The 17232-nt window shown below is 48.3% G+C and overlaps 1 protein-coding gene across 7 annotated transcripts in view; it reads left to right on the top strand.

The window, feature by feature from the left end:
• Positions 1-17232, top strand: part of LIPC (lipase C, hepatic type) — a 211363-nt gene that overhangs the window by 128187 nt on the left and 65944 nt on the right. For 6 of the 7 annotated variants that reach the window (XM_037833847.1, XM_037833848.1, XM_037833849.1 and 3 more), the window contains 5 exons: positions 1681-1868; positions 5682-5864; positions 6402-6519; positions 8692-8925; positions 11239-11481. In XM_037833847.1, the coding sequence (XP_037689775.1) occupies positions 1681-1868; positions 5682-5864; positions 6402-6519; positions 8692-8925; positions 11239-11481 (966 nt within the window). Of the gene's footprint in view, positions 1-1680; positions 1869-4694; positions 4820-5681; positions 5865-6401; positions 6520-8691; positions 8926-11238; positions 11482-17232 lie in introns of those variants that run through there. The other variant, XM_037833853.1, reaches the window with a different exon arrangement.

The raw sequence follows: 17232 nt of genomic DNA, 5'->3' as shown, positions 1-17232 counted from the left end.
TAACCCTGGAAACATTGTGCTACTTCAGGTTTCACCAGCCTGATGACAAGAGGGGTTCTGCCTTTCGGTGATCACCATCACCTCGACACCTGTCGGATGACCATCCTCCTCCACTCCAAAGTGGCTCATGGTCAGGGGGAGGCTCTCCCAACAGAGAGGCTATTCTGCCTGTTTGGGTTTGCTAAAGCTGCTGGAATGCAATAGACTAGAAATGGGTTGGCTTTTACAATGGGGATTTATTAACTTACAATTTACAGTTCTCAGGCCATGAAAATGTCCCAATTAAAGCATCAACAGGATGGTACCTGGACTCTGGAGAAAGGCCACTGGAATCTAGGACACCCTTGTCACATGGGAAGGCACATGGCTGGTGTCTGCTGGTCCTTTGCTCCCGGGGTTCATTGCTTTCAGCTCCTGCTTCCAGTGACCTCCTCTCTGAGCTTCTGTGGATATTTTTGTAGCATCTCTGGGGCTTTTCTCTCTCTGCTTTCTTCAGGGGTTTTTTCTCTAAGCTTTCTCCAAACTTCTCTGGGTGTGTCTCTCTGAGCTCTCTGGGCTTTTTCTGTCTTTTATCCTTTCATAAAGAACTCTAGTAAAAGGATTAAGACCTGCCTTGAATGAGGTGGGTCACATCTCAATTGAAATAATCTAACCCAAAGGTCCCACCCACAACAGGTCCGCACCTAGAACATGGCCTTTTCTGGCGTACGTAACTGCTTCAAACCAGCACATGGCCTTGTGGTAAAACAACAGAAGGTGAAATCTTAAAAACAACTCTTCTGTCCTTCACCCCACTCTCTGCAGTCTTTGAAAGACTCAGAATGGATAGGCATCTATCCTTTGCTGCTGAACAACTCTTTAGCAGTAGCCCGGCATCTAGAGATTGAAGTCCAGACTCCTCAGTAGCATCCCAGAGCCCCCCAGGGGCTGCCGCAGCCTCTTCTCCTGCCTCCCGGCGCCCACGATGTTTCATGCCTCTGAGCCTTTACTCATGCTGTTCCTTCATCCTCCAAGGTCAGGATAAAGCATCACTTCCCTGAAAGGTGCTTCCCCCATCTCTCCCTTTGTGATCCTCCCTGCACTGACCTCTCCCAGCACCTTGTCCACCCAAGGCTTATGGGATGTGATGTGGCTGCAAGTTAGAACAGGTTAAGCAACATGAGAAAATATATAGTATCGTCTAGTCAAGATGCTCCTATTCACTGAGTCTTCCCAGCCTAGGGATGTGGGCATGGAAATTGGAGTCCGAGAGATCTGGGTTCAAATCCTGGTTCTACCACATATCGATGGTGTGATTTTGGACAAGTTACTTATCCTCTCCAAGCCTCAGTCCCAAATGCCTCTCCTATATTCCTTATGTCCTAGAGTTACCCTAGATCCAAAGTCCTGGGAGATCTCATCTGGCTGGCCCCATCCCATGGTCACCAGGATGGCTACCTGGAGGATCTGGCCTCCTCGACCTCTGTGATGGGCCCTCTTCTGTCGCCCTCCGTCATCTCCCAGGAGGGAAGAGGCCATTCTGCTGGACATGCCCTTTTGGGTTGCCCAGAGTCAGGGCTCCGAGTGACCTCCAGCACCTCACAGTAACCCCGTTGGCTGGTGCTCTTAGATTCAGGGCCCAGAGCTGCTGGAGGAAGATGGGATGCCAGGCTAAGCACAGTCCCTGATCTTATTTTCCAGGGTCATTTGGAAGAACCCCTAGAGATGTTGAAAGAAAGAAAACCTTGCAGAAGACAAAGACCAGATTCCTGCTCTTTGAAGACAAAACTAATGAGGGCTGTGAGATTTGGCTCAATCACCCAGACACGTTACAAGAATGCCACTTCAACTCCTCCTTGCCCCTGGTGATGATAGTCCACGGGTGGTTGGTAGGAAATGCTGACATGCCTTTTTTGCCTCCACTTTTAAATTTTCTTTATTTCTTCCTGGTGTGTTCAATTTTAATGAAAAGATAAGGAGCTGATGCTAACAACTTCATTCATAGTATTTGTAAAGCACATCCTAATTTCCCAAGTGCTTCCCCACAAATTATCTCATTGATTATCTATGAGGTAAGCAGGGCAGGTAATGTCTAATTATCTCCATGCTTCAGATATTAAAATGTGGCTCAAAGAGGTCACCCAGATCATTAGGGCCCATACAGGATTGTAGTCCAGGCAAGAGGAAGTCTCCTGCCAGAATCTGCATGTTTCACAGGAGCAGGTAGGAAGCCAGAAGACCTAAGAGTCCCAATGAAATGTCCTATCAGCAAAGATTAAATTCAGCTGCAAATAACAGAGACCTAAATTAGCAGTGGCTCAAATAAAACAGAAGTTTGTTTCCATTTCACACCAAAATCCAGAGGTATGAAATCCAAAACTGATTGGATCATTTAGGTCACTGAAGTCCTCAAGGACCCAACTCCTTCTGTCTCACTTCTCTTCCATCCTCAGAGTGTGACCTTCATCCTCATACTCCAGAATAGCAGCTAGAGCTCTAGCCATCACATCTGTATTCCTGGCAGCACAATACAGTAAAGGATATACGCAAAAGGATCAAAGAGAGATTTTTTTTCAGTTAGGCTTATAGAAGCATCTGTGAAATGCTTCTAGTTACATCCACTGGGCATATCTGGGAGCAAAGAAGCCTGAGAAGTATAGCCTCTTAGGGATAGTATAGATTTTAGTGATGCTAAAAACCCTATTACTATGGATGAAGGGAAGAAGGAATATTATAGGCAATGAGTGGAGTCAAACCAAGCAAGGACTCATCCCCAAGAGTAAATTCCGCCTCCCTGGTTCCTAGTCCACCCACTATTTGGAGCATAGTTCACAGTTTGAATCCTCTAGAGATTTGGTATCTATTTCATTACTTTGAAGCCCTTCTCTGCCATCCAATTGAAAACTGTTCTCCAAACCCCATCTAGCTTACCTTAGATTGCAAAATGGGTCCCCACAGGACCATTCTCTCACTCAACATGTGTTAACCAAGAGCCTGTCATGTGTCAGCACAGTGCTAGGCACCAGGCACTCAGCAGTGAACAAAGCAGACCCCATCCCTGCCTTGTGGGGTGCACTCTTACAGCCTAGTGGGGGAGTTCCATGACACCTTGCACGTGTAGCCAGGGTGCCTGCCATCAGGGAAAAGCACAGCAGCTCTTGCATCCTGCCAGCAGAGGCTAGGATTTAAAGGGGTCCCACTCTAGGGAAGTAGGGGCTCCACCACACCACAGGGATGGTGGTTAATTGGTGGAGCAGCAGAAGCTTTCCTGCCTCTAAAGAAGAAACCGAGCAGAGATTGAGACCCTACCGTGAACTATCCTTGCATAACATATCAGGCCATTTAATCATCACATCTCCCAGATGAGGAAACTGCAGCTCAGAGAGTTCAAGGAGTTTGCCCACAGTCACACAGCCAGCAATGGAACAATAATTCAAAACCAGAACACTCTTGCCCCAAAGACCACACTCCTGAAGACTCCATATCATAGCACATTTGTCTGGGATGGGGTTTGACTGAACCCCCATCCCAGACCCTGGGCAGGCTTCACTCGGCCTCCTCATGGCTTGGCTCCTGCTGGGGAAGGTGGGCTCCCCTATGGCTGGGGTCAGAGGTCAATCAGTGTTTCTTAAAGAAAAATATTAAACAGCAGGCAGAGGGCAGAATCCTAAGAAAATGGTACCTGTTTTAAAGGAACTAAAAATCAGAGATGGCAAGCTCTCTTGGGGGAACTCTCTGGTGAGGAGGAGATAGATTAGAAGGTGCTGTTCCAAGACTAGTTGTCTATAAAGGAAAAGCATTCTGTTTTCTCACTGCTAGAGCCAAAGGGACCCTCTCTTATGGCAAAGGAGGTGGGAATGAGGGAATGCATCCAGCGGGAGAACTTTGGGGAAGGACAGAGCCATGGATCTGGGACCCGACTTGAGGTAATAACTGGAGCTGAGAGCCACAGAGTCCGCAAGGCTGGTCAACAGAGCAGAGTGAGCACCTCCAGGTGCTCTTGTGTCGGACCCTACCTCCCTGTCACCTCTGCTACCCTCCACCTCATGTGATGGCAACACCCAAGAGCTTGTAGATCCCTCACATTCAGGCCATTTTTCTCTTGGTCTCTGCTCAGGCTATGCCTTCCACCCCCCCCTTCTCCTGATTAACTTCCGCTTTTCCTGTGGGACACAGCCCTCCTGCAAGCCTCCCCTGCCTCCATCCCAGCCCTCCGCAGGGCACACTGGGTGGCCCCGCACATGCTGCCCTGTGCACTGAGCCCTGCTGTGCTGTGTGGCTTCGTAATCATCTGTGTGTCTCTCTGCCCCGCTGGGCCGTAAGCCCCTTACAGGATCCTGTCCTATTCTCATCTAATTGACCCCTGTGGAACAGTATCCAGTATATATTAGGTACTCAAAAAGTGTTTGTTCATGGCAAAGGCAACATGAAATTTGCAGAGTCCTCTTACCAGGGCCATAAATCCACTCACAGCGAGCTGGGATCCAAATATGCTGGGACAGTTGAGTTCTTTGTTCTCAAAATCCTGGCCAGTCTGGAATATGTCTACTACTAATAATAATTTGAATAACAGCGACAATGATGACAATGTCAATAATGACAACAGCAGCTGCACTAAGTAACATTTACTGTTCTAAGTGCCTTACTTCTATTACCTCATCTCATCCTCACAACAATCCTCAAAGGAGTGCACTATTATCATCCCCATTTTCCAGATGAGGAAACTGGGGGACAGAGAGATCAAGTAACTTGCCCAAGATCATACAGCTAGAGAAAGCCTGGATTTATAACCCAAGACAGTCCGGTTACAAGATGCTACCTCCACACAGAAAGCCCTTTGGTAAGAGTTTATTAAATGAACGTATTTTAGCCAAATCCCAGGCGAGGCAGTTGGCATAGCTCTCCAGCTTTCCCGCCTGCCCCTCCACTCCCTTAGTCTGTCCTTCAAGTGCACCCGCCTTTTCTCCTCTCCCCAGATAAACCAGGTGCCTTCATGCTTCTGTCCTCTGCATGTGCTGTCCTCATCTGCCTGGAACTCCCTGTTCCCTCCCTCCACCACAGTCACCCGCCCCCCTTATTCTGTTTACTGAACTATTTATCCTCAAGACACAGCACAAATGTTACCGCTCTGTGATCCCATCAGGAGTGCCCTGTCGCTTGGTTCTCGAACCAGCCGCATACACAGAACAATTCTCAATCAACGGTGATTGAGCTCCTCCTGTTTGGAGGCTCACGGTGCAGGTTCAGATGGACGGTGGAGGTGGTGGCATGGGAGCTGCCCCTCAAAGGAAAGGTCAGATTTCTGGACCTCATCTACCGAAACTTTTCCACTGTTTAAAGTCTAGAAAAGTTCCGAGGTAGGGAAATGTTAAGCCAGTGGTTCTCAGCCAGGGGAGATTTTACCCCCTAGGGAACGCTTGGCAAGGTTGGGATATATTTTTCATCGTCACGACTAAGGGTGTTACTAGCAACTAGTGGACGCTGCTACACATCCTCAACACACAGGACAGCTCCAGCACTGGAGTTATCTGACCCAATGGGCCAGGAGAGCCGAGGCTAAGAAACCTCCTGGGGAGAAGGGTCCATCGCTATCCGAGTGCAGGAGGAAGGAAGAGGGCCGAGCAGGGGGCAAGAGGAAGCTGGTGCTGCAATCCCCCCGCCCCCCCTCCCACGAGGCTGACCACCCTGTCGACCCACCCCAGGTGGACGGCAAGCTGGAGAGCTGGATCTGGCGGATGGTGGCCGCGCTGAAGGCTCGGCAGTCCCAGCCGGTGAACGTGGGGCTGGTGAACTGGATCACCCTGGCTTACCAGCCCTACACCATCGCCGTCCGCAACGCCCGCCTCGTGGGCCAGGAGCTCGCAGCTCTTCTCCAGTGGCTGGAGGTAAGACCTGCCCTATTCCCCCCACCCCGCCCCATCCCTTCCTCTCCCTTCTTTCAAGATAGAGCAAATTAAACTGGTCTCCAACAGTGACCTAGACAGGACAGCCACTTCTGCTAAGGCCAGCAGACCAGACTCCAGGGCCCTCTTTGTTGCCTCGTTGGAACCCCTACTATGTAGAACCATCTTCTCCCCACCCGACCCCATCCACTATTCCTTTTGAGCTTACCCCCTTGGACATGCAAAAAATCTGAACACATCCGTAGACCATCAAACCCCCATGTAAGTGGGCATTGATGTCAAGGCGAAGACAGGCAGGCAGGAAAGGCAGCAGGCACCAGGCCAGGTCCCAGGTCAGTCCCTCTGAAAGAGAGCCTCGGCAAGGTGAGAAACTGGTTTCTCCTTGGAGTATGAATAAAGCACCTCATTTGCAATCAGGAACAATGAGCAGGGTGGGTGCCCGGAACAAGCTGGGCCCATAAAAGGCTTTCATCCAGGCAGCTCTTCTCCTCCTGCAGTCATCCTGCTACTGTCTTCCAGGAATCTGTTCAATTTTCTCGAAGCAATGTTCATCTAATTGGGTACAGCCTGGGTGCACACGTCTCAGGATTTGCTGGCAGTTACATTGGCGGAATGCACAAGATTGGGAGAATTACAGGTAACCGTGCCTGACCACCAGCAAACTGTGATCTCCAGAATAGCACAGGGGCATAGAGCAAGCACCAGCTTTTCAACCAGTCTCATAATTAAGACACCCCCAACTTCCTTTATGCCATATTAGAGTTCATGGGAGGACTTGTAACAGTATTTCAAATATAGCCATTGTGATAGACTCCTATTCCAAGACAGCTGAAAGCAAATTACAGCCTCAAGTCCTATGCCTCTCCTCAAAAGAATGCCTCTGGTAGACATGCCGAACAGGACCTAAAGCATAAATTTTCTGTGCACTTTTGTAGCAGGCAAGATTTTATTTTTAGATCTATAGTTCTAAAAACCAACGTGGGAAAGTTAGGGAGTGAAGAATCAGCCGTCAATTTGCTGTCGTGTGTCAGCCATGTTTGTATCTCAGTTTCCACATCTTTTAAATGAGTTCTACTCTGGGACCCATCTGGATTGAGCCCAACACCCATTCAAAAATGGCCTTCAATACCCAGGGAAAGCTGGAGACAAGTCCTTCCTCTGCTCCACCCCAGAATTATGTTCTGAAAAACACACCTGGCGTTCCCCAGCCAGTCTCCACTGCACCTACAGAAGGCGGAAGCAAGGCCCTTCTCAGTGCTGATTCCTCAGAGCTCACCAACCTCTCCTTCCACCATTCCCTTCCTGTGGTTCTGGGCTTCAACTACACTCGATTTTTCTCCACTTTACAAACACATTGTGGCTTTTCAAGCTTCCACGCTTTGCATGTGCTGTTCTTTTTGCCCAGGATGTCTTGCCTCCCCACCCCTGCCCCATCCACACATCACCTCCCCACATTCAAACTCCTACTTATCCCTCAACACTCAGCAGGCTGAAACAATATTTCACAGGCTAAAATAATTCAAAGAAAATGTGAGATGACTAACAAAGGATCATGACTTTTTATTTTATCAAGTAAGAACATTAAAAAAAAAAACCACTATTATCTACCATTACCATTATTTCATGAAATAGATTTATTTTAATGCGGAAAAGGATAGGCGTAATGCTAGGCCTTTAAACTGAATAAATTTGTCATTATGAGAACTCATTTCCTTGCCTTGTGAGATCTTCCTTCATTGCACTGGTGACTGGTGAGGCCCGGTCCACACATGCGCATTTGGCCACACTGAGTTAACCCTCAGCGATCTTGGGGTGAGCAGACTTTCCATGCAAGCCTTCGCCAGAGAGTCAGTGAGGCCCGTCTCGGAAAACCAAGGTGGAAGGCTGAGTCACCTCACAAGGAGGTGACCCCAGGCCCATGGTCCAGAGCCCTCCCACCCTGCCTGGTGTCGCGGGTCACAGCGGGCGTTAGCCAGGCCCACATGGTCAGAGGCAGCAGGACGACCAATTCCCCTGTCATCATCTTGTTGCAGCCTGATAAAGAAAGAAATCTAAATTACACCCAAAATTCCTTCGTTTGTAATGGTGGGTGGGGGGTGGAGAACAGGCCATCTCGTAACCCACTGTCAACTCCTTCACCCCAAATGGCGCCGGAAATGGAAAGATGTGGGACACCAAAGGAAGAAAGGCAGGGGAAAAAACTTGAGTGAATAAGTGCTCTCCAACTAGAGTCAGCCAGGGATTGCCACTTTTTTCACGGACACGCATCTGTCTCTTGAGGACTAGCAACCCTATTTGCTCACAACTTCGTCATCCTAGAGCAGTTATGCCACAAGGCTATTCCGGACATTCCAGGGAAATGACATTAGTGTGGGGGGAAAGCCGGCTTGTTTAGGGAAATTACTGACAAATATTTTTTTTTCTTTGATGGGTAGTTTGGAGCTACTTATAATGAGCACACTGGGTATTTTATACACAAACAGATGCTCTTGAAAGAAGCGTCAAAGGTACATAAATTGACTTGCTTAAATAAATCAAGACTTCCCCCATAACCTTGTTTCTACCACTGAATACTTTTCTGAGGACCTCTTTCCCCCTAGATAAAGTCCAGCCAATGTCTAATTCAGCACCATGAATTATTGTGGCTTTACTGTGAAAAAGTTATGGTAACAATTGCTAGAGAAAGATTACCCACTAGGTTTCTCTTCTTCCTGCTATTTCATTAATGCAAAATGACGTCAAAAAGCTAAAAAGCATCTTTCTCCTCCCCCTTGCCCTCACCTAATCCTTGCCCTTGCTTTCCTACTAGGGCTGGATGCCGCAGGCCCTTTGTTTGAGGGAACCCCTCCCAGTGACCGTCTTTCACCAGATGATGCCAATTTCGTGGACGCCATTCACACCTTTACCCGGGAGCACATGGGCCTGAGTGTGGGCATCAAACAGCCCATTGCTCACTATGACTTCTACCCCAACGGGGGCTCCTACCAGCCTGGCTGCCACCTCCTGGAGCTCTACAAGCACATTGCCAGCCGCGGCTTAAACGGTGAGAATGAGACATGGATGAGAGCTCTGGTCTGCTCTTCCCACACTTCCGTGGGCCTCTGGAATCCAGTGGAACCTCCCCACTCCGGGAGGAGATTGGCAAGTGTAGGGGCTCCAGCATATATGGGAGGAGCTTGGGGGAGTGGATGAGGCCCGATGTCCCTTGAGCAAATCAACAGGCAGAGTTCCTTGGAGGCTGAGCCCTGAGGACAAGCTGAAGGACATCATCAGGAAATCCCACTTCTTTTCCCCACCCAGTGTTCCCAAGTGAAGTCTTTCTGGGGCACTGGTTCTTCTGAAAATTGAGTCCTAATATTTGTGGTTATCCCTCCTTCTCTGGAAGTTTCCTCACTCAGGGAGCTTTCTCTGTTCTGGGCCACTTGAAGATCCACTTGTTAACAGATCATGGCTTCTTGATCCTTGTCTCCCAGTGGAAATAAGGCTCCCCGACTCCCCCATCCTATGAGGTGTCATCAGCTCATCCTACAGGACATTCATTACTGAGATGCTTTCCATTCAAAGTTCAGCTTCAAATATGCCCTAGTTACGTCCTTTACCTCAGAGCAAAAACTGAATGTGGCATCATTTGGGTCGTGGTCCCACTTCTCTCTCAAATCCTAAAATGGAAACATTAACAAGTACCTTGGTAACATGCACAGGACCAAAGAACAAAAATGTCAGCAGAAACCACATATCCTAAAGGCATTCAAAATATCATCCTGACGAAAGCATGCCAGCTCTCTCTAAGTCAACTGGAGACCCACCCCCGCACGCCAACTTCTCACCCCAGGAAGCCAAAACTGAGCTGAGAACACACTTGTTTGCGATTACATCACCACCCTCACCTCTCGCCTATCGGAATGACCTTCATGTTTGGCATTATCTCATTTTGGCCGGACTCCCAGCCTTCTGCCCTCCCACGCCTGATATCCTTCTGGGAACTTGTCCTTATCACCCCTTACATCTCCCTCCGTCACCAACAGGCTCCCGGCTGACCCTCCAGCCCTCCACCCCTATCCACACCCTCCCAACCCAGACCTCTAGAATGGTGTTTACTAACTCCCTGCCTGTTTGACACATCTGGCCAATCACAGCCATTTTGCAAACTTCAAAGTGATGGAACCAAGTCTATTTATTCAGCTTGCTCAATCTGAGGTATTTTTTTTAATTTGTTTTCTTCACCCTCATGTTTGAAAGCGTTTCCATTCTGGGGTGGTTTCCCAACCACTCCTGAAGAGTGCAATAACTTAATAACTGCTTTGCTGCCCTCACCACCTCCTGGCTGTATGAACTTGGGCGAGTTAGTCAATGTCTTTGCAAATCAGTTTTCTCAGTTACAACAGCTGCCTCAGGGAGCTATGGTGAAGACTGAGTGGCTGAATGGAAGGCACTCAGCCTAACACCTGCCTCATAGTAGGTGCTCAACGAATGCAACCTCTAGTGCAAAGAACTGAGATGACTGCTTTTGACACATAGTCCTCAGACGCTGGGGAAATAGCTTTTGAAAAGTTACCTGTGCTCTACCTTTCTGTCAGGTACTTTACATATCTTATGGTTGTTCCTCAACATTCCTTGAGAATAATTTACTAAAGATTAGATTAAGATTTGGAAAGTTAAAAAAAAAGAAGAAAAGAAAAGAAAAAGCTCAGGATCCATGGTAGATAAACCTAGAGTGCTCACTGTTTCAGGTTAAGCCTGTTCTGTCTCTGGCTGCTGGAGCGTGCCCTTCTAAATCCAATGACCATGCTGGTTTTATAAGCCACTCACCTAAGGAATGGAATGACTGTCTTTGAACTTAAGGTAGATATCGTGAGAGAGGCCTCAGATTTTATCAGACCATTAGTGTGCCACAGGAGTGCTTCATTTATCTAGCTCTACTATGAAAGAGGCATTCCACACAAGCCTATTCCAGTTGACTCACCCTCAAGGCATCAACACTTGTGCAATTCTAACCATTTGATAAAAATATTTCTAAAATGAACCACACTCCCCTGCTTTCATAATATATACATATAATTTGATATTTTCTCATTGACTTGGGGTTTCCTATTAAAACACCTGCTGTAGCATGCTGCAAAAGAGGGATGCCCTCAGGAACCCTACACTAAATGGCCCCAGGCAGGTCTGCTCTTTCTTTAGTCTTCTGTCAATTATTACATCTCACTCTTGTCACTGTGTCAACCTCAGCAACCCCATCTCTCCTTTCTAATTTGCTGTCGCTAATCTTCTATCAGCTGAAAACCAAGATGATCCTTTGAGTAAAGGGTACAGTGGGTTAAGAAGTGATAGAAGCCGTTCTTGCCCTGTGTTCCAGCCATCACCGAGACCATAAAATGTGCCCACGAGCGATCAGTGCACCTCTTTATCGACTCCCTGCTGCACGACAGCCTGCAGAGCACAGCCTACCAGTGCAGCGACATGGACCGCTTCAGCCAGGGCCTGTGCCTGGGCTGCAAGAAGGGCCGCTGCAACACCCTGGGCTACCACGTCCGCCAGGACCCACAGAGCAAGAGCAAGAAGCTCTTCCTCCTGACTCGAGCCCAATCCCCATTCAAAGGTGAGTGCTGAGAGGCCTGAGGGCCTTCAGAAGTTTCCCGAAGTCTTTTCCTGGGGGACTTGAGGCATTCAGATACCCTCCACCATTAGAGTGTTTTTGAACCTGCACAGAATCCAGACAGTGTTCACACGGCCTCTCTCTGTTTTCCCAGCACTGGGGTGACCATGCTGCCAAGTGCTGGGGGAGGAAACCATAATAATTTCTGGAACAATCTCAGGTTGGTCCCCTTTCATCCATTTTCATGCGCCCCTGAAATGTTACAACCAGAAGGCCTCAGCAGTGACCTCAACCAGCAGGTCTCATTGTGTGGGGACCAGAGGGGAGTTCAAACTTAGACTGGAGCCCAGTTGGTTCCTCTCTGCTAATGGTCCCCATGAGAAAATTGAGTGCCAGTCTAGGCTTGTGGCACCTCCTCTCCCCTAAGGCTTAAATCAGCTGATCATAGATAACAGTGTCATCTTGAGGCTCTCCCCACACGAGGGTCAGCTTCCAATGTTTTCAAGTCAGCTCCTTAACTTCGGGGCAGAAACTGAGTCCCTGCCACACTGTGGTTGAACAGGAGGTCGGAGGAAGGGCTGTGGCCATGTCTGGGATGAAGCCAGCAGAGAACTACTTCCACTGAAGCCTAAATCCTCCCGGAGGGAACAAGCCACCATCTGTTGCCATTAACAATTCTACCTAATCCTAAAACAGCCGGAGTGATTTAGCATTTACTGTTTCACAGCACATACTCTTAGGCTCTGGGAGAAGGAAGCTGGTGTTTTGCTGTTTGCTTGTTACCAATCAGATATTTGTATCTGGAAAACATGAACACGCCCTCACCACCACCTTGCCTTTGTACAGCATTTTACACAAAACATTAGACTCCTTTTGGTTCCCACACCCACCAAGCAAGCGCCGCAGGCCTGATTATCACCCCCATTTTAAAGATGAAAAAAAAAGCAAAACTGTGTGAAGTGCCTGTCCACGGCCATAGGGCCTAGGAATAGGCCAGAACGCAGGCCTATCTGACTCCCAGTCCAGTGCTCCTTTTATTACCATGCTCACAAGTTCAAACTCTCAAGCAACTTATTTTTCTAGGCACAGGATTGTCTGTTTATCTGAACTTTTGCTCCCTTCCGAGAGCCAAGCAGGTCCAGGAAGGACAGAGATCCATTGCGAGCGGCAGATAACAGTGTCTGGGGGCACCTGGAGTAAGGGCGGGATCTTTCCCGCATGAGGGAGGGGCCAGGGAGTCCCCGCCGCTGTTCGTGCCCTAGAGCTGGAGGACCTCGGGGAGCAGGTGAGGCAATTCATGGTCCTCCTGCTTATGGGAGCTCCCCCACCGCAGGCTGCCAATCAGAGACTACTCGTTTGGGTTAACAGCTCCTCTTTTAAATGGCAAAGCCTCCTGGAGTGATTAAGCTTCTCAGATAATCACATTTCACTTGGAACTACTTTAACTGTGGAATGTTAGAGCTACAAGGGATTATTCAACCCCATCATTTTGCAGACAGGGAAACTGAGGCCCAGAGAGGCAATATGACTTGCCCAAGGTCACAAAATGAATCCCACTTGGACCCCAGGCAAGCCTCCAAACAACTAATTGAGAGATTCTTACCTCCGGAACCTGCCCCTGGTGTGTGTGTGTGTGTGTGTGTGTGTGTGTGTGTGTGTGTGTGTGTGTGTGTGTGTGTGTGTGTGTGTGTGTGTGTGTGTGTTTTGGCGGCTGGGGGTCTGCTTCTCCTTAAGATCAGTTGGGAGGAAATGAGCTAATTTTGACACCTTCCAGGGAAAGACCAGGAATTGCAACTGATGTGAGGGTCTCGGCCCAGCCCGAGGGCAACACGACATCTACTGGGGTTTGCAGATGGTGGAGGGAGTATCATGAGATGGAAGAGGGGGGGGGGGAGTCAGAGCAGTAGGCAGGAGCCAAACTGAGTTCCTCCCATTTGCTAAGGACCCGGGTACCCGACCACCACAGGCTGCCGGCGTGGGCTCACATAGACTCAAAGAATCGCACTAGGACAGCATCACGTCACCTACCAGCTACCAAAACGAATGTGTTCATCAATTCGTTTATTCTACAAACATGAACGGAGCCAGGTAGGCAGAATCCCACCCCTCAGGGGGCTCGGTGGAGAGCAAGCCCCTCCTACACAGGGGCTCAGTGCTGTCGAGGGAGGCTAAGGCAGTGAGCCCCTTGGAGACAACACTTGTGTGTCTTTGCTACCAACTAGCTATCTTGCTCCAAGGACAGACAATGGGTCAGAACCTGACTGTCCAGCGATTTGGAGGCTGTGAGGCAGGAGTGCCTGAAACCAAACTCCCAGTCTCTGGCTGAGGTTCCTGGGCTGAGGGTGCCTGGGCTGCACCCTCCCCTTCTGTGCTTCAGTCCTTCCAATGAACTAAGTCCTCATTGTCCAGCCTAATTCCACTCGCTAGTGGGGAGTAGCATTCCTGTGATCACATCAAGCTGTGCTGGGTATGGCTGCAAATGATCCCCGTGTAAGATTCTGCCTGTTTGCAAGCTGCTGCTCATGGGATGTGCAATCTTCATAATGCTACGCAGTCCAGTACTGTAGCCACTAATCGTATGTGGCTATTTAAATCCAAATTTAAATTACTGAAAATTATATTTAAAATTTGTTTCCCCAGTCACATTAGCCATCTTTCAAATGTTCAAATATGTGGCTGTATACTGTATCAGAAAGCACAGAAATAGATATTTTCATCATCACAGAAAGTTCTATTGAATGGTGCTAGTGTGAAGCCTTTAATCTAGGCCACTCTGCAACTACACCATTCTCCACACAGCCATTGCCATGATTGCCCCTGGCTCAGGACTCCAAAGCCGATTTCATGGCCACCTCCAGCATTTTGATGGAATATCTACAGATTCTTTAAAGAACAGACTTGTCCAACCCTAGTACACAGAGAAACCACAATCCACATTTTTCAAGGGCATCTAATTGTACTATATATTTTAGTGCAGGATCTGGTTGGGCAAGATAAACATCACCTCCCAATTGTAGTTTCACCAAGGATGACTAACTTGGCCTGCATTCCTCTGGCTCCCAAAATATTTCAACAAAACCATCAAAGGACCTATTTTCTACAGCCGTTTGCTGGGATTCAGATAAACACTGGGCAAGTACGGCAGTAGCAAAGAGAATAGGGAATCGGTTGCTGAGTGAAATGAGGCAATTTATCACCCACTTCCATTCCTACCCTCTCAGTAGGAAACGTTACCAGTTTGGGAGCCTGTTTTTAAGGGGAAGGGGAAGGGGAAGGGAACTAATCTGTATTGAGTAAGTACTGCTTAGCAAGCATTTTATTTAATTGAACCCTCAGAGAAGTCTGGTAAGGTAACCTGGTGGAGGGGAGGGAAGCCACTTAGCAGAGGTTACTCCATCTAAGCACCATGCTGGATGTTTTGTATAAATTATCTCATTTAATCAGAGAGATTCAGAGAGACTAAATAACCTTCCCAAGGTCACAGTTAGTGAGCAGATCCCAGATCACTCTGATCCCACAGCTCTTGCTCCTTTGCTCACCTGGGCTTCCTAAGCACAGGATGAGGGTCACTTCACCTGTCACCCCTGAGTTGTTCCTGGTATATTTCACCTCCTCCCCCAGTGGCTGCCGCTGGCAGTAGCTCCTCACCTTTCACACTCCTTTTTTCTGACTCTCTTCTTCTTTTTGTTCTCCCCTTTCCTGCACCTTCTCCCAGCACTCTGGGCCTTGTCCAGCCAGTGGGAACTTGCTTCTATCACTTGCTCCAGCTGATGAGAGCACTCTTTCTTCTAGTTTATGAGACGACTAGTAAAAATGTGACTTCTGTGTCTTTGGCTTTTCTCGGCTACTTATTTGGAGGATTTTCACTGATTTCCAGGAACAGTCCCAGAAGAAGCAGGAGGTGTCGTGGAAATAGCACAGGTTTGGGGTTGGGATAAGGAGCATTGAGAGCCTTGGCTCTGCTGCCAACATAAGTGACGTTAACTCAGTGACAAGTCTATGTGGGCCTCAGTTTCTGCAGGCCACAAGTGAGGGAAGTGGATGAGCAGGGTAGCAAAGGGACGTTCCACTAAAACTGGGACCTATGGTGGGTCTCAAAACCTTGCGTGGGCAGTCCAGCATTTTGGAAGGAAGTAGGTAACACTGAGGTAACACCTCTAGAAGCCAGGTACTTCTACACATGCCATTTCATCACAGCCTCACCACAACTCTGAGAGTGAGCTTTTAATCCCCACTTTAAAGATAAGGAAATTGAGAGTCAGAGAGGTTATGATGTGCCAGCAGGTCATGAGACCACATGCCAGTAGCACCAGGAGGGCTCAAAGGAGGGCTCTCGTCTCTGAGTTTAGACCTTTTTTATTTCAATCCGACAAGAAGCCCATGGTCCCCAGGACAAACGTTGGCAGCAGGATGTGAACAACACAACACCCCTCACACACATACACAACACACATAAAGACACCCCTCACCCATACACACACAAAAACACACACACATAACAACACCCCTCACCCCCACACACAAAAACACACATGCCACAACACCTAACACCCCTCACACACACAAAAACACACATAACACCCTTACTCCTCACACACACAAACACACACACGTAACACCCATCACACACACACAAACACACACATGTATAACACCCCTCACCCCCACACATTAACACACACATAACACCGCTCACACACACAAAAACACACATGTAACAATACCCAACACCCCTCAGACATACAAAAACACACATAACAACACCCTCACTCATCACACACACATAACACCCATCACACAACACACACGTATAACACCCCTTACCCCCACACATAAACACACACATAACACCCCTCACACACACACATGACACCCCTCACACACAAACACACATACATAACAACACCTCTCACACACACAAACACCCACACACACACACTGCTCACCTGTCACATGCACACACCTAACAAAACCCCTCACACACACATATAACACTCCTCACCTTTCACACACAGACACCCCACTAGACTCCTTATCACCCCCATACACACACACCCATCTTCCACCCCTAAGCAGTCAACAACGAACTTCCCACCCACAGAAGGGTAAAGTGTCCAGTATCTCATGATATCAGGGCATCACATAAATGGGCAGTCCTGTTAAGCCCATATATGGTCAGTAAATTACACGGACATACGTAACACATGTTACAAAATCACTTGGCCCTGTTCTTGTTTACCTGAGCCTGCCCTGAGATAATTCCACCTGCCGGTTCCCTTACCCAGTGCAGCCGGGCTTTCCTCCCTGGCCTGGGCAGCCCCTGCACAGTCTCCTTGGGCTCCGCGGTCCTGTGATCTTCAGCTTCCCTCCTGGGTGACAGGCACTTCAGACCCAGGAAATGCCCTTGATGCTTCAAGAAAACACAAGAAATCTTATTCCTACCATCTCCACAAGAGAAAATCAATGCCCCAGGGAAAAAGACCCTTTTGATGTTTGCAAAAGGAGTCATAATATCTCCCACAGCCGATTTCTGATCATTCAGAATCACTTTTTCCATGAAACAAAAAAAACAAAATGAATATTCTCTTATCATAAACTCTACAATCTGATGCTCACAGTGGCTGCCTTGTGAAAAATTTAATTTTTAATTTTTTAAAGTTGCCCAGGTGGCACCCATACAGAACTAGAATTCAGAATTTTTACGGTATCTGAACCCCAGGAGGACCCTCTGGCAAGGAGAATCTCCAGAATCTG

The sequence above is a fragment of the Choloepus didactylus genome, chromosome 4, assembly GCF_015220235.1.
Source record: "Choloepus didactylus isolate mChoDid1 chromosome 4, mChoDid1.pri, whole genome shotgun sequence".
Classification (NCBI taxonomy): Eukaryota; Metazoa; Chordata; class Mammalia; order Pilosa; family Megalonychidae; genus Choloepus; species Choloepus didactylus.
This window is presented reverse-complemented; position numbering and strand designations above follow the sequence as displayed.